At 50.8% G+C, this 19,452-nt stretch overlaps 7 protein-coding genes and 1 pseudogene across 8 annotated transcripts, besides 1 other annotated feature; 5 read left to right on the forward strand and 3 right to left on the reverse strand.

The window, feature by feature from the left end:
- Window positions 1-1,572: 1,572 nt before the first annotated feature.
- NCS54_01225700 (Hypothetical protein) lies at window positions 1,573-2,428 on the forward strand (the record flags this gene model as incomplete). Its single annotated transcript, XM_053157499.1, has 2 exons — window positions 1,573-1,838; window positions 1,900-2,428. The coding sequence occupies 2 exons, from the start codon at window positions 1,573-1,575 to the stop codon at window positions 2,426-2,428; spliced, it is 795 nt and encodes a 264-aa protein (XP_053013474.1).
- Window positions 2,429-3,447: 1,019 nt separating this feature from the next.
- Window positions 3,448-4,194, forward strand: NCS54_01225800 (DLH domain-containing protein; the record flags this gene model as incomplete). The annotated part of the gene is made up of 1 exon (XM_053157500.1): window positions 3,448-4,194. The coding sequence occupies one exon, from the start codon at window positions 3,448-3,450 to the stop codon at window positions 4,192-4,194; it is 747 nt and encodes a 248-aa protein (XP_053013475.1).
- Window positions 4,195-4,331: 137 nt separating this feature from the next.
- Window positions 4,332-6,113, reverse strand: NCS54_01225900 (Amino-oxidase domain-containing protein; the record flags this gene model as incomplete). The annotated part of the gene is made up of 1 exon (XM_053157501.1): window positions 4,332-6,113. The coding sequence occupies one exon, from the start codon at window positions 6,111-6,113 to the stop codon at window positions 4,332-4,334; it is 1,782 nt and encodes a 593-aa protein (XP_053013476.1).
- Window positions 6,114-6,924: 811 nt separating this feature from the next.
- NCS54_01226000 (Amidase domain-containing protein) lies at window positions 6,925-8,959 on the forward strand (the record flags this gene model as incomplete). The annotated part of the gene is made up of 4 exons (XM_053157502.1): window positions 6,925-7,219; window positions 7,274-7,876; window positions 7,928-8,023; window positions 8,070-8,959. 4 exons carry the CDS (start codon window positions 6,925-6,927, stop codon window positions 8,957-8,959), a joined length of 1,884 nt encoding a protein of 627 aa, XP_053013477.1.
- A 411-nt stretch (window positions 8,960-9,370) lies between these two features.
- On the reverse strand, window positions 9,371-10,943 carry NCS54_01226100 (annotated as a pseudogene). The gene is made up of 3 exons: window positions 10,608-10,943; window positions 9,925-10,558; window positions 9,371-9,864 (listed from the first exon to the last, which is right to left on the reverse strand).
- Window positions 9,371-10,943: a sequence feature.
- Window positions 10,944-11,844: 901 nt separating this feature from the next.
- Window positions 11,845-12,945, reverse strand: NCS54_01226200 (AIG1-type G domain-containing protein; the record flags this gene model as incomplete). The annotated part of the gene is made up of 2 exons (XM_053157503.1): window positions 11,845-12,728; window positions 12,783-12,945. 2 exons carry the CDS (start codon window positions 12,943-12,945, stop codon window positions 11,845-11,847), a joined length of 1,047 nt encoding a protein of 348 aa, XP_053013478.1.
- Window positions 12,946-13,778: 833 nt separating this feature from the next.
- On the forward strand, window positions 13,779-15,947 carry NCS54_01226300 (Hypothetical protein; the record flags this gene model as incomplete). The annotated part of the gene is made up of 9 exons (XM_053157504.1): window positions 13,779-13,831; window positions 13,884-14,430; window positions 14,479-14,523; window positions 14,579-14,645; window positions 14,693-14,933; window positions 14,985-15,188; window positions 15,244-15,481; window positions 15,537-15,684; window positions 15,733-15,947. 9 exons carry the CDS (start codon window positions 13,779-13,781, stop codon window positions 15,945-15,947), a joined length of 1,758 nt encoding a protein of 585 aa, XP_053013479.1.
- Window positions 15,948-17,007: 1,060 nt separating this feature from the next.
- On the forward strand, window positions 17,008-19,382 carry NCS54_01226400 (Zn(2)-C6 fungal-type domain-containing protein; the record flags this gene model as incomplete). Its single annotated transcript, XM_053157505.1, has 5 exons — window positions 17,008-17,093; window positions 17,152-17,280; window positions 17,332-18,100; window positions 18,147-18,668; window positions 18,720-19,382. The coding sequence occupies 5 exons, from the start codon at window positions 17,008-17,010 to the stop codon at window positions 19,380-19,382; spliced, it is 2,169 nt and encodes a 722-aa protein (XP_053013480.1).
- Between the last annotated feature and the right edge of the window lie 70 nt (window positions 19,383-19,452).

Genomic DNA, 19,452 nt, shown 5'->3' on the forward strand with positions numbered 1-19,452 from the left:
GGAGTCAGTTCAATGGGCCAGCTTCGGCATGTTCGAGGCGTCGCAGGATGGGTATCGCGATACTGTCGAGTGGTGGTTGAGGTGTGTGGCCGAGGGGAGCTTCTGTGGGGCTCTAAGGCAGAGGGGAAATTGTTCGTGCGCGCTCACGTGACGCCCCGGACTCTTGACACTGGTTCACTCCTCCGATTCTGGCGGCCTCAATACTGTTGACAGATGGCCAAGAGGCTATCTGTGTATCAGATATAACCAAGTCAGTAATTTATCTTGATCACTGATGCTCAGCCTAGACGAATCTGCTCTGGCGACAGACATGCGTCGTCATGAACGAGACATGTTGGCTTCCTACACCACGAGGGTTCATATCGCTGGATTTTAGGCAGTTAAACATCGCCGATTTCTATCGGCATGCCATGCTCGGAGAGAGGCGCATTTTATACCAAGATCATGTAGACACATCATCCCTCAGCAGCTGCCTTGTCCTCCACAAGTGACCTTCCTTAACAGTCCAATCCAGGCTGAGACAACCTTCCGCAACCATCAAGACAGGTAATCGCGATCGTCTTCAGCCAGTCATCAAGCTCTGTTCCTTGATCTGACGTCAATTCTTTTATTCTGCTTACACAAGCTTACGGCAGTCTCGGACTTAGTGTTGGACTCGACCGTTGGGAGTCCTTTTGTGGCGTGTGGGTCCACCCGCCTTGGCAAGTCCCTTAATTTCAGCCTTGGACGAGAGACTTGGTAAGGCTTCACTTGGAAGACTAAATATTGGGCTTAACAATGGCGACTGGGCGCCCGTGTGTAATTAAACTTTGAGTTCGTGTTGCTCTAACGTCGCAACGCAAGGCGACCTTTGGCAGCACGGCTCCTACGTGAAGACGGAAGCCTCGCAACATTGAAGAAGTGGAAACTGTTTGTGTATGAGACTCACAGGTGAGGTCTCAAACGCCGCATCCTTCTTGGCTACAAGACCAGTGATTATGTTCCTCTTTTTTCCCTCAATCGACTTCCAGCGAGACTGGCAACTTGCCAACTCGAAGTTTAGGTGGTTTGAATGGAAAGGACAGGTCTTAAATGCACGTTAATGATGCCCTGTCCAGAGAATACGGGGCAAATTGGCAGCATCTTCGTAGCCGACTGTTTCGGGCAATCCCACCGAGGGCACGTAAGTGGCTCCCTGTCTTTAGCTAGTGGATCCCTCGAGCTGTGGTTCCCAACGTCTTTTAAGGCTGGCCAACCATCGCCAACCACAAGCGCGACGAGCCGCCCTCTACCCAGCAGGGGGTTCCCATCGGCTACAACCACGCGGGTTCAACTGGTCCATGATTTGCAGAAATACGCAGTCAGCTTACCGATCAATGACCTTAATGCCTGTATGAAACAAGGACAGGGCAATACTAGCCTTGTTTGTGGATCCGAAAGCTACGATGGCTTCGCCCCCAAGCACACTCCGACCTTGTGCTCGCCCACTTCCCTGTTTTCTCAAAAGTCGCCCTATGGCTCAGCGGTGGGCATCCTGAGATTTCTTTCGTCCTGTTGTTGATCTTCCACTGTACGGGACCAGACGAGACAAAGATGCATCAGCCTCAAGACAGCGAAGGCCTTCAGGTCGATACACACTCCCAACAGGCGGCCAAGGCCCCGGAGGTCGCATATGATCAAAATGGCAATCCATACTATCTCCCTCCTGGATATCAACCGCCTTCAGGCCAAAAGTCTCAAAACATTCCCTTCGGTCTCGGTGTGTGGACATTTGCTGCTCTCGTCGCTCTCCTTACCGCCATCGTCGTGGGAGCTGGTGTAGGAGGTGGTCTTGGTGCAGCTCTGGCTAATGCTAAATCGTGAGTATTATTTCATCATTTCAATATTCATTACATGAGTGTATGCTGACATTGCCCTCAGCGACGACAATTGCTCTGCTGCTACCGCTGCCTCTGCTGCCCCGGTGGAGACAAGTACACCAACAGAATGCACAGCAGCCCCCGAAACAACCACGACTTCCGCCGATAATGATACCGCCCCCTACGTTCCCAGACCAGCCGACGAGGTCCAACTTCTCGAATTGGACTGTCCCAAGGACAAGAGCGAAGCAACGTCATTCAAGTCAAGCAAGGGATACGACTTCAAGTGGTGGTGCGGTGTAAACGCACCCGCGGGTTCACAGGCAGAGGAGGGCGGTGTCATCTCCGACGCCTCGCCGCTCATCGCGTACACTCTCCAGGACTGCCTAAACGCCTGCAGCGCCATGATCGACAAGGACGAGAACGAGGGATCTGGAGTCAAGTGCAGGAGTGTGGTCTTTGGCAAGAGGATGTCGGAGGAGCTGGGACGATGGGGTGTCAACTGTTGGCTCAAGAATGGCACCAAGACGAAGGGAAGTGAATGGGGATTCAAGGACGACTGGTATGCGTACGCAGAGAGGGTGGATTAAAGAGGTGGATGGCAAGATCACACACGACAGCGCTGATTTGGCAAAGCGATACTTTGATACCTCATACTTATTATTTATTAAATACTTTCTTCCTGACAATACCTCAGACTGTTTCCTTTGCCATTGGAATTGGTGTTGAGGATTGCAGTGGTGGCGTCTCCCGCCCCAGGACTGGATGCTTAGCGCAGGTACCGCGGCTTGGATTCAGGAACGCGCGGACATCAACGAATCCTCCCATGCAAAGAAGCAAACAATATCGTACCTATAATATGATGGTGAAATGACTCTTGTTAGCCCAGCTGTCATAATGCAAGGGCTCCTTGGCGGGCTTCACGTTGGCGGCCATCAGCTTGAACAAGGATCGGAAATGGAGGCCGGCATTAAGGCTAGCTCCGTTGGCCCCCAATCTGTAGCGCACGACGAAATCAGTTTTTATCGTGATGCAAAGTTTATGATTCAGAGTCGTCGACAGGAAGTAACCTTCTTTTTAAGGTTCGCGACAATAAGAAAGCTCTACCATTTTTGTAGTAGCTTGGTCCTAGCTCTTCGGTCATTGCCTGAGCGGAAAGAAAATGCCTTTAGCCGTAGGGTAGGTCGACCTATACCGATGGAGATGAAGACATTCAAGCAATACGCGCTCTGGGGAGATGCCCGGAGCGTACGGCGTCCGTTCAACGTCTCGCCAAGACAATTTCGCCTAGAACCTTGTCAGCAATTCAAGTGTTCAGCGTATAAGATTGTCTGGGACTAGCTCGGGTACGTGAATTGAAACCCTCCGTTTTTGGCAAGCAGCCAGGCAACGAAAGCGTCGGTCCCGAGCAAGTGACATGGTTCCACGAAGGATCAGTATCCAAGATCGAACATCGTGTCTGACTGGGTCGTTTGATTATCGAGCCATTATCCGACGTGACTCATGCATCCGTCACTACCCCTCAGGTACCCTGGGACGTCGATAGTACATAGCTGTTAAGCTCGCCTCGAACTTGGCACTAATTCACCGTGTTCGCCATCACTCCAACATGTCAATCAGCTCCTGTTGCACCAAAGGTTTCAAATGGGATGGAGAACCCACTGGCCGAACTGAGCGGTCCGTGGATCTGGATTGTTACGTGACAGGCGAAAACACCAAGGCCGCGGTCCTCATCGTTCACGATCTTTTTGGTTGGACGTTACCAAATATCCGTCTCTTAGCCGACCACTACGCCAAAGAAGCTGATGTGACAGCATACGTCCCCGACTTTTTTCAGGGTGATTCTCTTCCTCTTGATCTTCTCACGGCAGAGAAATGGAGTGAGATGGATATGCCGGGGTTTCTGAGACGAAACTCCCGCGAAATCCGTGAGCCACAGATTTTCGCCTTTGCCAGGGCTCTTCGCGAGAAGTACGACAAGGTGGGCGCAATTGGCTTTTGTTACGGCGGCTGGGCTGTGTTTCGACTCGGGGCTAGGGAGCATGTCCCGCCGCTTGTGGACTGTGTCACGTCTGCACACCCGTCTTTGCTGAAGGCGGAAGATATTGACGGGGTCGGCGTCCCGGTGCAGATGCTTGCCCCCGAGTTTGACCCCGTGTACACGGCGGAACTGAAGCTGCGCACGTTTCAGAGGCTGCAGGCTGCTGGGCTACCATTTGACTATCAGCATTTTCCCGGTCATGCCCATGGCTGTTTGGTGAGAGGAGATAAGGAGAGAAAGGGTGAGAGAGCGGCTATGGAAAGAGGAAAGAATGCAGCCGTTGCGTGGATGAGACTGTTCTTACATGATGAGTGATGATGCTGTCGATCTACAAGGTACCTTTCACTTTCTCCTCTAGCTTAACGTTTCGTCACCCAGGAAGTTGCCTGTATCTGGAGAAGAGACAAGAGTTATGTTCGAGGTGCATTAGACTACCTATCAACATCGTCGATTTACTGATGCTCGATCCACCTCCCCATCCATTCCTCGTTTACCTTCTTTGCCTCATCAATCATGCCAAGCTCAAGAAGAAGTTGGATAGTTCCTCTAGCGGACGAGTGAATGGCCGAGCTGATCCAGGCCTGCGTCGGCGCGGTGTGTTCGCCAATGAAGATGGTGTTGTGCTCGGTGCGATGATAAGCTGGGATGTATAGCTTGTGCTGTTCAACATCTGGCCGACACCAAGACGTGGCGGTGTGTTCATCCTGCAGCCAGCAGAGGCGTTCGTAGTGTCCTGTGTAGAGCTCTCTCGCCTGTTCTCCGTGCAAGCTCACGATGGAGTCTAAGACCAGCTGCGCATGCTCTTCGTCGGAGAAGCTGACGTAGCGATCACCCCAGTCGCCTCCACGATAGTGTGTAATGAGACCCGGTCGCGACTCGTTCAACCCGTAGACGGGGTAGTAGAGAGCCCCGATTGGCCTGCTGGTTGGCATCGAGTAGCCACCAAATATCGGTCTCTCGCCCTTTTCCCAGAAGCGTTCAGAGAAGAGCAGGGACACCTTGCAGGCAGACTTGAACCTGAGGCCTGCTTCGCTGATGGCGCGGCCGAGAACCGAGGAAAAAGTTGGCAGCTCCATGAATCGGGTCATAGTGAAAGGAACGGCCATGATGGTGTAGTCGTAGTCCTTGGACTCAAAGGCTCGGTTGCTGACACTGGGGTACCACGATAGTCGAGTGCGAGTGCGACCATCCTTGTCCTCCACAGTTTCGAGTTTTCTGATCTTCCGGTTCAGAACGAGTCTGTCAGAAACATGAGGCAGAAAGGCATTAGACAGTCTGTTGAAGCCACCGTCGACGCACTTCCACTCGGTCTCTCCCAACGAATCTCTGGTCCCGTCCAGTCCAAGGTTCGAGTTGTGAACCATTTCATCCCAGAAGACGTCATAGTTGGAAGCAGTCCAGATGGCATCGGTGACATTCTCAGTTGCGTGAAACGCTTCCCTCATCATGCACTGTTGACTCCAGTCATCGAGACCCATGTCCATGACACGTTTGTGCGAGCGCCAGACATCTCGCTGAATCTCCCTCAGCATGGTTTCGTTTTTGAGTATCTTGTTCATGCGGGCTTTGGTCCCGTTGTACTCCGCAGAGGTCAACGCTGGAGGCCTTCCAAGACTAGGATTGGCGAGGATGTCTGCTCGAGTTGGGACGCTGCCGTCTGGATGTCTCCTAGTTCCCCAAGCAATGAGCTCATTGGGATGGTGTTGAATCCATGGAATGAAGTCAACCCTCCACTTTGAATCGTTCTTGTTCATCTCGTTAAGAGTGTTGGCCAGTTGGTAGGTTAAGCCGTGCTCAGTGTAAACTTCTGTCGAGTTGTCGCTTTTGTACGTGACAGTATGAGGAAGCCTCATGGGTCCCATCTCAGCAAACTCCCGAGTTCCGCCGACGAACTTGGTTCTGAACCGTCCGCCGATTCTCTCACTGGCTTCGATGATCTCCCAGTTATGAAACCCGATGCTGTCGAGCATCAAAGCTGTGGTAAGACCAGAGATACCTCCGCCCACGATAGCGATAGAAACGTTCGAGTTTCTGGTGACTGAAGTGCAGTTGACTGCTGCGACGCCATCAAACCAAGCCCCGATGGAGTCAAAGTCCTCCATCAATGGCTTCTTTGAACATGTTTCGGTTCCATGTTGGGGCGCGTGCGGTACCGCTTGGACATACTCAGGGAAGGACAGTGTTGCTAGGAGAATTAAGGAAGTCTCCCACAAACGGTTTGATAGCCCGACCATGATTTGGGTGTGAGGCAGTAAAGGATTGAAGAAAGGGGGTTGAGAATACTGAGCTGTGCCTGTGAGCTGGAGAGCAGCGTCCTAGAGAGAATACAGTGAGCTATATATACATATCTCTATCTGAAGTTCGATCCGAGTCAATGTTACGATATCCCACGCTGTCTCAGCCATGGAAGTGGTGATTACTGTTGCGGAACCTCAACTCGACCTTGATGGCTTGGCGTTTCCCGTTCTTCCATGAGGGATATTCATAACCCATGAAGATCAGCGTTGAAACCATGCCACCGGACGTTTTAGTCAAACGTAAAGAAACTTGAATATGGTTAAATGTAACTGCATATGATGCCGGTAACCCGGATGGCTTGGCATCGAAGCCGCTAATTCAGCGTCCGCGGGGCGTGCCCGTTCAGGTTCAGGGATTATTCATATCCTCCTGTCGATTCCCTCGGTTTTTTTTTTTTGGCTCGCCGAATGAGAAAAATGATTTCGGTTCCCACACTTCGAAGATCTGCATATTTTCGTTCTCTAGGATCCCTGTTGTCCTGTGTGATTATGGGGCTTTCCATCAGGGTTCTTACAGGACGACATCGGCATCTCCCATCGATGTAGCGGTATAATGAAGTGTATATTGAAATAACCTGAACAATGCAATAGAAAAGACAACTTGGGATACTTTATCACTCAAGCGCCCGTTGCAAGTTAGTGACCTGGGTTGTTGTTTTCTTTGGAAACTCTCCTTCTGCCCCTATTCTTGAAGAGCACTTTACGTATCATAAGACGAACTGTTGATACTGTTTGAGAGCTGCAGCCAATGAATTACTGGTGGTATATGGTGGCGGCAGCCCTCCTGAGGCCTTTTTTGGCCTTTGCATATTCGTTTTCAACCACCGGGACGACCCTGCAGCTCAATGGCATCTCTTACTACGTACCACCTCATGCAGTCGGAAAAGTCCCGAGGGCTGTGTTTGAGGTTAATGAAAACATCGGGCTGCTCCCAATTACTGTTATCAACACGGACGAACAGTCGTTGAGTCTTGACGATGCCAATAACATCACAGCAACGTTTTCGAAGACGGATGATGTTTATCAAATTGGTTTCGCTCAAGGTGAGTCTCCTTACTTGAGGAATTGTATTTCGGAAAAATGCTAATTCTATGCAGGCTTCTACGTGCAGGGAAGGAGTGCTAGCAATGAGAGAGCTGACGCTACGGTGCTGGGTAACTCTACCGCTTTTTGGGTTTCCAAAGCTCAAAATAGCAATCCTCTCCCTGATGGCCCATACTTCGTCTCTATTACTGGGCGCATATACCAAGCCTATAGACTGTGCGCCGATGTTCAAGGGGCATTCAGTGAATCCTCAATCCAGAATCAAGATGGCTCGTACTCCGTTCTTCCAGCCCACCTACCTGGTCAATCTCTTGCAGTTGCCGTCCCTTCGAGACTCTATTTTACAAAGACTACGGACAAGCCACTGGCCGGTGTAAGACTTGGGGTTAAGGACATTTTCGATATCCAGGGGCTCAAGACCTCGAATGGCAACAGGGCTTGGTATCATCTTTATCCTGCACCCAACCGGACGGCACCTGCTGTTCAGAACCTGCTGGATGCTGGTGCTGTCATAGTCGGAAAGATGAAGACGAGCCAGTTTGAAAACGGGGAGTCGGCTACTGCTGATTGGGTGGATTACCACGCACCGTTTAATCCTCGAGGAGACGGGTATCAAGATCCATCATCCTCTTCTGCTGGTCCGGCTGCCGGCGTAGGTAAGTGTGGCAGGAAAAGCCGTCGATGGTCGGCGCTGACGAAGCAAACAGCTGCGTATCCATGGCTGGACATTGCCCTTGGCTCTGATACTGGAGGTAGCATAAGGTCGCCGAGTCAAGTTCAGGGGATCTATGGGAATAGGCCGAGTACGCCATGTCCTGACACATTGAATAACGAAGCTAACTGGTCTAGGCCATGGCATGGTTCCTCTGGACGGCACTATTCCTCTCTCACCTCAGTTTGACACGGCTGGCCTGTTTTCTCGTGATCCTGCTCTTTGGAAAACAGCCGCCCATGCGTTGTATGGCACAAACATCAGCTTCAAAAATTCATACCCTTCGAGTATCCTCACGATTGGCTTTCCGACACGGGCCAAATCTGAGCTGGATATGATCCTCGCCCAGTTTCTGGCGAATCTAACCACCTTTCTCTCGGCAAAAGCCACTGCTTTTGACCTTGACGAGCACTGGAATAGAACGAATCCTGACGTCCTCTCTGTGTCGGCCTTGCTCAACAACACATACGAGATTGTATCGTCCAAGGAGCAAGCAAGGCTTGTTCGAGATCCCTTCTTTAGAGATTATGGAGCTGATCACGATGGAAGGCGGCCCCATGTCAACCCTGCGCCCCTGAACCGTTGGGCATTTGGCGACAACTCAACGGCAACCGTTGAGCAGGGCATCGCAAACAAGACTCGATTCATGGAATGGTTCAGCACCAAAGTATTATCCCATGACGCGGAGTCTTGTTCTGACAACCTGCTCGTGTATGTTCCGAGAACGCCTGAGCCAGTTTACAGGGACACCTACCGGGCAGGCCCCCAAGTCCCAAAGGCTTTTTCGACAAGTCGAATATCAGTTATGAGTGAGACGCCTGACATGGTTGTGCCGATTGGTCAGATGGCTTATCATTCTTTGGTCACTTCTCACAAAGAATACTTGCCTATCGCCGTCGACATGATGGCCGCTAAAGGTTGTGATGGCATGTTATTTTCACTTATTCAGGACTTGTACGAAGCCGGAATCTTGGGGATTAGTCAAACAGGGACAAGTCATGTTACTGGTGAAGACGTATTTATCTAGAAAGACTGGCTGGCAGGCTTTTCGTGCGAGTACTCTATCAGACTGCGCGGCACCAATCTCCGTCAAGAGTAGTGAGCTCACCTCTGATTGAAGAGACCTCAGGAAGGGATACACTGTTTTTCGGTGCATAAACTTCAATATAGCTTGGAAACTATCTATCTTCTGGCGCAGTTATCCCATAAAGGCCTGGCTTCAACTGCATGAAAAAAAACAAAAAAACACAATCAACACATCATAGCATCATATACCAATGATAACACAGTGGCATAGCTTGGAAACAGTATAACCAGTGTCAAATTTGTTAAAATAGATACAATTCCCAAGAGAAAACCGTCAGAAACCCGACCCATCTCTTAAATCCACACTGCCGTCATGTCTTTCACACAACGTCTCTAACTCAATGTCCTTACATGAGACCTGGGCCTTCTCAACCACAGACTTTATTTCATACTGCTCGCCGTCATTATCACCGCACTTGTAAAGACCCGGTAAAATGATAATGTCGACACTCTTGAGGCATTGACCCCGTGCGTCGGCTTCCTCGTCGGAACTATCAATGTCTGCCATCTGATCAGGCTTGAAGATGTAAGGCTGCATGCGCTCATCGCTCAGAAGATTCTTGGCCGCCTTTATGTGCGGGAACTGCACATACCAGTACGCGCGCTGACGACGCAGTACTTGAGACAGCTCAACGGCGGGTATGAAGACGTTCTCGAGGAGGGTGCGCTCCAGCTCGACCATATCCGCAGTTGGGGAACCCAGAGGTCTAATCACTTCCAATGTCGTTTGCATGATGTTGTTCAACGTCTCACTGGTATCTTGGGTCCAGAGGCATGAGTGGAATCTCTTGTCCAACAGAGCAAGCGTTAGTGTCCTCCACTCGTGGTAGGAGGACTGGTCAATTTCTTCGTCCACGGTTTTTGGTTAACTGTTATCTTGTTGTCTAAAGGGAAATGGACGCTCACCGGAGGAAATGAATATCGACTCTAGGCTCTTGACAGCGCCCCTCTGCATCTTGGGCAACCATAGGTCGGACTCAGAGTCCGACTGCTTGAGATCGGACAGGACCCGAAAAGTCACGTTGAATGCGATCCAACCTCGGACAAACATCTTGCGGCGCTTCATGTCACTGCCTGGGAGAAAGACTGGCAAGTCTTCGAGACTGAGGATGCTCGGAATGACCCTCTGGATCAGGGGTGTAAACGAAGGCGAAATGCCGGCCACGTCGAAAGATTGTGAGGCATTTCTGCAGAAATTCGTGGTCCATTTCTTGATGGGTAGGAACACGTTGGCGACTTGCGCTTTGATAGAATCATCTTGCTCCTGACGCCCCAGACGGCTCTCCTGAGCGTCTCGTGCCGACTGCATAGCCTCGACGCGGTTCTTTAGCCGGCTACACTCACTGTCGAGCTTTTGTATATGTTCCTCGAGCCTCATCTTGCTTTCTTGAAGGATCCGATTGTCGTACATTGGCTCTTTGATGGACAGGTTCCGGGACGCGTCACTTCGAGGCGCCGACTGAGCTCCATACGGCTCTCGCCGGTTAGCACGACGGTCATCACGGCGGTTGTCACTGTTTGATGAAAACAAGCCGCCCACCTACAAAGTGTTAGTCTTTGAGAGTCTGCAAATTTCTGGGTCATCTTACGCCCTTTACGCCCTGAGAAAGGGACCACTTCCGTGGGGGCGGCCCCAGGCGTGAATCATCAGATCCGTTGTCGTATCTGGGATCACGGCTTCCTCCCATCGAGGTACCGGAACGCCTAGGTGACTCGCCGATCTGTCCTGAGCGCGGTGGCAGATTCGGAGGCTTGGTGGAGCGATATCCGCCGCTGCTCGAACTAGGACTGGCCTCTGGGCGGCCACGGCTCCTTTCTTCGTTCCGCATTTCTTCATCTCCGTGGTGCTCGTACTGTCGTCTCTCAGGCCCCTGAGGATGGTAGCGAGATTGTTCCTGGTGGTAATGCGTGTTTTTTCCAAACATGATAACTCTTGATGGGATGATACAAGAAGATACTTGTGCTAGGGACCAAGAAAAGGCGTGTCGGAAGGTGAGTTTGAGGGATGATGCCCCGAGCCCCACAGGGCTTTTGAGCTCTCTCCCCTTGTTGGGCCTTTTCTTTTCGCTCCTCTTACGCTTTCCGAATTGTGGGCCATTGGGAGTCTACAAGTCTGCCTTGTTGAGTGGTGAGGCTTTGGCAGGAGTACTTGACAGGTACCACCAAGACCGGGGACCACGCAACTGTGGCGGTATTGGAGAGACAACATATTCAGCCCTGAGCGCAGCCCAATAGTCATGAAAGTGGCTGAAGTCAAGTGAGTATAGCATTGAATTCAGTATATCACGCTAAGGCAGGCTGTGACGCCCATTGCCAGTTTCGTTACGCCTCGCAGTTAACTTGACGGTCTCGATCACAGCCCTGTGGTCTGGGCATCTTGCCTTAACCAATGAACCCATGGTTCTGTTTCAGCCCAATAGGCTCAGGTATCTGGTGGGATGCACAAGCTATGATTTTGCTCGACAATTGGCAAGTCTAGGCGGAGTGAACTCTAACTGAGACATTGTTGCTAATGATGCTTCCAGCCCTCTCCGCATCTACCTAAGAGGCCAAAGCGGATTTCATGGAGAGGGGATAACAGCTACAGCACAACGCCAGTATGAAGCCCAAGGTATTGAAACATCGTAAGTGAGACATCCTCCTCTCCCACTTCCAAGTGTTTGACCTGGACAGCCTGGTACGAAAGTGATTTTGTGTAGAGAATATATTCATAGTGACTATTGAATCACCTACTGAAAAGTTATTCTGTTGAAGCCCCCACGACTGTGAACTATGTGTGAAGATCCCCCAATCAAAAAGGTCCATCAGCTCCCAATCCACGTGCATTCAGCCTTCAAACGAGGTGATGTCCGAGAACCACTCCGAAAGCAGCTCAATGGAGCCTGGCGCAATGCCCACAAACATACTAAGCAGGTTTAACGACACTGGGATCAATGGTATCAGTCGTTTAAGCCCCCTGGGCTTGGTCTCAGTCTTGTCCTGCATCTCGCTCCTGACCTCCTCGTAAACGTCCCGCCGGAGACTGCCCTGTTGCTCCTCTGTCTTACGGAGCCAGGCCCGCTCCCGCTCCCACTCAGCCTGCATCTGGCGCTTCATGGCTCGGTCCGACTCCTTTAGCTCCCCCTTGAGGTTCTCGAGGGCCTCAATCTTGCCGAGGTACTCTTCACGGAGTTTTTCAAGGCCGTCGTCGACAAAAGAGCCTGCCGTTGTGTCATTGAGATTTTTACCCTCGTCGATCATCTCATGCTGAAGGCGTAGCACAACCGGGTCCTTGATTAGGAGCTGGCTTGCAAGCGTGACGGCTGACGACCGGTCTCCATGGAATCGGCTCATGCATGATCCGTGTCCGAGCATGTACGCCCAGATCCTCTCTCGAAGCTCGCGTTCACGATCAGCTCCGGTTGCCTCATCCACTTCGTTCCAGCGGCTCGTGACGAGCAAGACATTTTTCAGCGCCTCCTCGCCACAGATCCTCTTGAAGATCTCGAAAGTCTTGATACTGGATCCAGCGTAGCGGACGTCTATAATCCTGTGTATGTAGATGATACCTTTGAGTTCAAACCCCACACTATACTGAGCGGCTAGTACGCGGGCAATATCGCTCAAGATGTCTGCATCAGGCCTATCCGGGTCGTCGAATCCAGGGGTGTCAATCAACATGACCTTGGAATTGCCGATGTTGGCTGGAACCATCTGGCAGTCTTGGGTGCCTGGGGATACTTTGGTCAGACCTAGCTGCCTAGAAACTTAGGATACGTACTTACATGAGTCAAGAGTACCTCCCTCGGCGACAACTTGTCTTCCAGCAAGACGGTTGATGAGGTAACTCTTGCCAGAGCCGGTTACGCCCATGACGACAATCATGCTCATGCCATCTGCTTTGTTTTGGCCGTCATTGTTGAGGGTGTTTTCTTCGCGAGAGCCCATGGTGACGAAGCAGAGTAGATGTTATGATCGGATTTTGGGGTTTGGGCAACTAAGAAATGTCGCTGATGGGGTTTAAAGGACACTGCTGATCCTGGCAATTTATATTGAGCTATGCAAGATGTAGCTCCAGCTTTGAGTGATCCAAGACCTTCTCGGAGGAATGTAGTGCACCGTAGGCAATAGCACAGTTCACATGTTCAAGGCAAGTCAGACTGGGTGAGAATGCCTCGCCAGAAGATGATACAAGCCATGTACAAGCTGTAGAGTAAGCCAATACCTTGTCAATTTGACACATTCTCGCCACGGTGCTCAACTCTGTCATGTTTTCAATTCCAGACCACCTCCACACATCACGCCTTCATGTGAGGGAGAATCAATAGTTTGTGGTGACAGCCTCGATTATTGGACGAACCACGTCAGGGTCGGGAGGAAACGAGGCTCTGCAGCGTTGATGAGTGATACATGAGACAAATAACCTTTGACCATGCCCAATGGCACGAGGAATGTCTGATTCATGGGCCCTCGGTGGCTTTCAGCTCGGGGGCGGCTGAAGCATGGGTCTCGCCATTTCACGTCTTTCCATAACCCCTCTTTTAGATGCGCAGCCTCAGCCGGCAGACTGATAGGCTTTCAGCGCAAGGCTCCGCGGAAATGACACGTTTGCGGCTCGTGGGCAAAGAGGTAACATTCCTTAAACTGAGAGGCGAGGTCAATCATCACCACCCGGAGCACTTTTGGCACAGACGACAAACTCTTGACAGTTTTTTTTCTCAAGCTGCTTTGGTTGCCTTTCGGAGATAACTGGGTTCCCCCAACACATCACATTCACCAAGATGCCCTCATCTCTGAGCTCCGAGATCGTTGTCGGGATAGACTTTGGCACGACGCAAGTACCCTCCATGACCTGAGTTGCGCAAGACTAATGTAGGCCTCCGTAGATACTCTGGCGTGTCATGGGCTATCAACGAAGGGCAGAAAAAGATCAAACTCATCACTGACTGGCCTAATCCAGAAGCCACTATTGCCAATGCCGACAAAGTCCCAACCATCATCTCATACCAGAATGGCGGTGTCGCAAACTGGGGCTACGAGGTCGGTCTCAAGGAAGATGCCTTTCGATGGATCAAAATCCTTCTTGAGCCCAAGTCCAAGTACGCCAACGAGGAGCTGTATGTCCAGGGGAGTAGCAACCTTCTGGGCAAGGTCAATAAGACGGTTGAGGAGATTGTCAGTGACTACCTCAGGCTAATCTGGACGTACACCAAGGAGAACATCCGCAAGCACGTCGGTGACAGTGACTGGGAGAACAACTTTACTCTCCAAGTGGTGCTGACGGTACCGGCCATGTGGTCTCATGCGGCCAAAGACAAAACCCTCAGGGCGGCCCAGAGGGCTGGTCTTCCACAGGACATCCGCTTGGTGACTGAGCCAGAAGCTGCCGCCTTGGCCACGCTGCATGACAAAGCTGAAGAAAATTCACTCAAGGTATGTACTGTTCCCTGAGTTTGTATGTATAAAATTGACCTTGTTTAGAAGGGAGATGCATTCGTTGTCTGCGATGCGGGAGGTGGGACTGTGGTACGTTGAGATGCCTTGTGCTTGGTTTGGATGTATAGCTAATAGTCTGCAATAGGACCTCATTAGTTACAAAGTCAACAACACCTCCCCCCTTGAGATTGAAGAGTGTGCCATTGGCGATGGTACGTGGATCTTCGGATGCCTCTACACAAGTTCTGACACTTCCTAGGTGACCTCTGCGGCTCCACGCGATTGGATAAATGTTTTGAAAAATACATCGAAACACTAGTAGGCAAGGATCAGTACAGCAAACTAAAGGAGATCAACAAGAAGAAGATGATGCGAGTGTTCGAGAACGGCGTCAAACGATGCTTCACCCTCGAGTCGACCAAAGAGTACACGGTGGAGCTCAAGGGGGTCGAGGACAACGAAAGGCATGGTATCGAGGACGATACAATCACCTTGGATCAGTGAGTCAAAATCGACACCGACAGCGATGCCATGGCTAACTGGCCATGCAGCTCCATGCTGCGAACTTTGTTTGATCACGTCTGCGGTCAAATCGAAACGCTGGTTCAGAATCAGACCGACGAAGTAGCTTCAAATGGGCTAAACGTCAAATCTATCCTCCTCGTGGGCGGTTTTGGGTCCAGCAAGTATCTCCATCATCGACTTGAGAAGTCATATTCGTCACGGGGCATTTCCGTTCTCCAAGTTGACGGAGCGTTAGTACACCCTAAAAAGGAAGTCTTCACGTTCAATGCTTACATATCTCGATAGTTGGAGTTCTATCTGTAGGGGTGCTTGCCGCTGGGGGCTCGAGCATGCAAGAGGGCGACCTGACGCTTCAATGATGGCCCTAGTACGAACCGTTGTTGGACGGATCTCAACGTACAGCTACGGTGTGTGCGTCGACGAACCCTTTGACTCTAAACGGCATCTCTGGGATGATCGGTATCTCAACCTCGCGACCAACACTTACTATGCATCCAATCAAATGAAATGGCTCTTACGTCGGGTAAGCATTGACCTCTAGACTTGGGAACAGCTCGGGTTTAACAACACTTGCGTAGGGCGAAAGAGTTACTGAAGGAAGGGAATTGAAGATCGAGGTCTTGCAAAGGGTGCTCGGGGTTGGCATTTTCTCTACAAGTGAACGTAAATTTGACGAACCACTCTATTACTGCAAGGATAAAGAGCCCCCATCACGTCTTAACAGCAGTGAGTGCCCCCCAGGTCACCCGAACCCAACTGACCTTGCACACACAGACCTCAAGCAGCTCTGCAGCGTCCACTATTCCGTCGAAGAGGCAAAGATCTGGAACGAGCCAAGCTATAGGAGCGAAGCCAAGCCAGGGAAGTGGCGAGACATGAAGATGGAGCTGATTTTGATCTTGGGATATGCGACGCTTGACTTTAGGGTGAGATACCGGGATGAGTTTGTTGCTGCTGTGGAAGCCGAGTACATGCAGGATTTTTCTTGACTACTCAATAAAGGAAAGACAAGGGATAAGATTACTCGTGGGATCGCATGGCTGGCTGTGTTGGGCTAAGAATTGTTAGGTGCTGTAAAGGAAACAGGCTTTAAGGAAATTGTACCTCACTTTGAGCAGTGTTGTTCGTTCTAGCAGGGCTGAAAATACTGGGTATACGCTGTGAAGGCAAGTGGCCAGCTTTATAAACTCTTACTCTTAATGGCCCTTCCACGTATGGCAAGGAGAAATTGCATACCTCTTATGTTAGTGACACTTCCTACAAGACATAAGGGTGGTTTTTAGCTGGAGGCCATTAGAACGGACGGTTCAACGCCTGGGAACGATTGGTAGCTCAAGGCCACCATGAATAACCCTAAAACCCTTTCATCTCTAATTGAGGCCACATCTTCCTTCCTGTGACTAAGAGTAGAGGGTTGATAAGAATGAGTCTATCTGTGCCGGAGCCCAACATGCCAGGAGTTCTGTTAATCACCGGCAACGTTGCCAGTGACACTGCTACAATATAGAATTTTGTAAGTTCTTACCCTAACATCCAATAAGGTTGGTGAGATGGCCGAGTTGGTTATGGCGTCAGGTTAAGGTCACCTTAACAACCTAAGATTCCTGATGGAGCAATCCTCCTGGGTTCGAGTCCCAGTCTCATCATTTCTTTTTGCATTTTGCGCTGAAATGTCATGTTCCAGTAACGGCCGTGATCAAGTCAGCACAACAGTGCCTTTTTGTTGTGAGAGATGCCGGTTTCCCACTGTGACCCCTTTGCTCTTTGACTCACTTTGACCAATCAAGGTTCCTTGCAAAAAAACATTTCCGCTCTAACCAGACTCGGTTCTCCCACTTCGCTGCCGATTTGCGACTCGGTGGCGCCATATTGAAGCCGATCCTCTTGCCTTAGTCATTCCCCACAATTCGGACTTCCCTTCGTCCTTGCCGAGTAAGGCTTAGAACATCATCACGTCTTCCAACTTGATTCATCATCTCAGCTCTCGGATCCTTCTGGCCATATCCGATCAATCAACCCTTATTGTGGTCCATCACTGTTGTGATACACATGTCTGAAACACCGGAGCCTGAGGGCCAGCGACTTCGGCGTTCTATCGGAGCCTCAAGGGCAACGCCGAAGAACGCACGCATTGCGTATGTCTACGACGAGTTGCCGGTTTCCAATGAAATGAACCTTTACTAACTTTATCAGCTGCCGAAAATGTCACGCTCGCAAAGTGAAATGCTCAGGCGGTACCCCTTGTGCCAACTGTCTACAGGCCAATATCGGCGCTGAATGCTCCTATCCAAGGCGCATCAGGCGAGTGAAGGTCGATCAGAGGTATGGAAGCAAGTAAACAGTCCTTTGGGATAACTACTAATCGTGGGCTAGTTATATCGACGAACTACTAGAAGAGATTCATACTCTTAGAAAAGCGGTTCATACCCCTGAAGTCGCCAACTCAACACCGTCTCGGCATCATGAGACCAGAGCTCAGTCTTTCGTCTCAGATGGTGATGCCGTCAACCAGGAATCGCCTGCCGCCTCTGTCGTAAACGTTGACACGGGCGCATTACAAGCAAATCCTGAAGCGACTGTCGTTGTTGACCAGACAAGACCTGCCCCAGAGACCGACGACTCTATTCGGAACCCGATTCTCGAGGACCGTCCCTGGTTCTTCTCGTTGACTCCCGAGATGCCTATGCTTATCGAAGAAGCTGCAGATGCCCCCTTCGCCACTAGATTCCGTCAAGAGCTCTCTGGAAAATCGCAACGACATATTCCACGCACCGAAAATGTGACTGACGAAGCATTGACATCGTCATGGAACACCCCTTGCCCCTGGCCGCCTGCATCAAGAGCCCGCTTCTTGCTCAAGGTGGCACTGAACACAGTATGCAAGCGCTACTATCTCGTTCGAAGGAGCGCTACACAACGCTTACTGGAGCAAGCTATTCACAACCCTGACATGTGTGATCTTGTATCTGAGTGCAAACTCTTTGTCCTGTTTGCCTTGGGTGAGGTCTACTCAACGAGAACATCGCCTACCAAGGACAAGAACCAACTTCCTGGTATTGCTTACTATGTACGCGCCAGTCGGTTCCTCCGGGTCCTTACCGAACAACCTCGCATTGACTGTGTTGAGGTCATCTTGATGCTGGTAAGGATTTCACCCTTCCTAGAAGTGCAATGCTAATATCAAACAGTCGTTATACACTCTGGCTATGAATCGGCGATATAACGCATATTGCATGATTGGATCTGCTGTCAAATTCAGCACCATGATTGGCCTTCACCAAAATGTGCCCCTGTCTCTGATGCCGGACCGCGAGAAGCAAGAGCACCGGAAGAGAATATGGTGGTCGGTGTATACTCTTGACCGCTTCTGGGGAGCTCAGATCGGCCAGCCAGTTTCTATAAGAGACGAGGACATCGACGTTGATCCGCCTTCTATTGAGGGATTATCCGCTGAAAGTGCGGCTGAAGACTTTGCAGACGCCGAGTATCTGACGGCTAACCACCGGTTGACCAATCTCGCCGCTCAGATTGCGTCGCTGATTTACAGCCGGAAGAATCAGCGCACCTCCTTCTCTAGTAGGGTTCAGCAAGCGCTGAGAGATCTGACAAGCTGGCTTCAAGGCCTACCAGACTCTTTGCGGGCTGCCATGGAGGAACTTCCCCCTAACGCGACGGCACCCATCACCGCTTTGCATCTCTTTTTTAACCAGGTCAGTTGAGTTACATATATCCATTGTGAAACACTCCCCTAACCCATGCAGTGTCTAATCCGGGCCGCGAGACCAATTGTGCTGTATGTCTTTCGTATGCGTCGAGAGGCTCGCAAGTCTATCGAGGAAGACCGCCCTCTCATCGGCGAGGTTGCTCTGACTCTATCAGATGCCTGCATTCAATGTGCTCGACGGTCTTGCCGACTTCTGATAGAGTCATGGATTAACGGATCCTTTCCCACGTTCGATGTTTCCTACGTTCACCACCTCTTCTCATCATCCATCGTCCTCGCCATATCTAGTCTATCTCATACAAACGAGTCTCAAAGCGATAGTGATGACTTTGATGCTGCGATGCAAATACTCAAGCAGCTCGACGAGAGCGGCAATTTCATCGCGAGAGAGTTCTTGAAAAGCATGGAAGCCACCAGAGCCGCCCTTGACAGCATCGCTGCAGAAAGAAATCAAGCAGGTCAGGATAACCGTGAGCCTGATTCAATGGCCATGCGTGGGGGGCCATTCTCTTTCCACGACCCGAGAATATTCGATGCACCCACGGACACGGCTAGGATGGCCCTAACGGAGCCTTCGTTTCAAGACTTGCTGTCCCAGTCTGATTTGGATCTTCAGTTCCTTGAGTCATCCAATAATGATCAGGATTTTCCGGGATTTTTCTGGCCTAATGAGGGGTTTCAAGGATGGATGAACGGCTGATATAATACCTGGGTACACGACTTGAAAGTGATTGGATTCTACTCTTTGATCTACTCTTTTATCGACCCCC

Source organism: Fusarium falciforme, chromosome 10 (genome assembly GCF_026873545.1).
Source record: "Fusarium falciforme chromosome 10, complete sequence".
NCBI classification, from domain to species: Eukaryota; Fungi; Ascomycota; class Sordariomycetes; order Hypocreales; family Nectriaceae; genus Fusarium; species Fusarium falciforme.